The sequence below is a fragment of the Penaeus vannamei genome, chromosome 29, assembly GCF_042767895.1.
Source record: "Penaeus vannamei isolate JL-2024 chromosome 29, ASM4276789v1, whole genome shotgun sequence".
NCBI lineage: Eukaryota > Metazoa > Arthropoda > Malacostraca > Decapoda > Penaeidae > Penaeus > Penaeus vannamei.
Window position 1 is genome coordinate 31,219,607 of NC_091577.1, and position 670 is coordinate 31,220,276.

General features: G+C 36.7%; 1 protein-coding gene across 2 annotated transcripts in view; it reads left to right on the plus strand.

Annotated features, from left to right (window-relative positions):
• The window catches only part of LOC113823144 (glutamine synthetase), a 9,100-nt gene extending 8,700 nt beyond the window's left edge, over positions 1–400 (plus strand). For both annotated transcript variants that reach the window (XM_070142701.1, XM_027375761.2), the window contains exon 3: positions 1–400. This exon is cut by the window's left edge and continues 806 nt beyond it. In XM_070142701.1, the coding sequence (XP_069998802.1) occupies positions 1–123 (123 nt within the window). In that variant the 3' untranslated portion in view covers positions 124–400.
• The last annotated feature ends 270 nt before the right edge of the window (positions 401–670 follow it).

The following is a 670-nucleotide window of genomic DNA, read 5'->3' on the forward strand; positions in this document are numbered from 1 at the left end:
ATCCCCAGGGGCGTGGCCGAGGAGAAGACGGGCTACCTGGAGGACCGCCGCCCCTCGTCCAACGCCGACCCCTACGTCGTGTCCGAGAGGCTCGTCCGCACCATCTGCCTGGACGAGAGCTAACGACGGCGGCGAAGACGGAGGCGGGAAGAATCTGAGGGATTTTTAGACATTTTAGGTTTGCGTGAGAGAATTGTGCTAATTTAAATCTGTAATTTTATCATTAAGTGATGAGTACACTATCAGTATTGTAAAAAAAAATCTTTGAACAAACGTCTTACAATTTTGCTTTCAATTTTTAGTGCAGATTAACTACTCTATTTTAATTATCTTTTTAGATTGATACACAAAGTTTTTAGCGTGTATTTTTATTGATCGTTATAAAGGAATAACTATAAAATAGTTTTCATTAACCTCTAGACTCAGAACTCGCCATTAAATTCTCAAATATTTACATTCACTTAAGGATGACAAATATCAAGAACAAAATATATTAATACAAAGAACTTCATATAATACATTGATGATTTAAATAAAAATGTATCTATGCAAGATTAGATAACTCGAGAATGCTAATTGCTGTAAAGATAAGCAAGGAAAATAGCACTACACGCAACTGATATATATCGGTTGTGAATAACAATTACAATGACCAATTGCGCCTCTATTT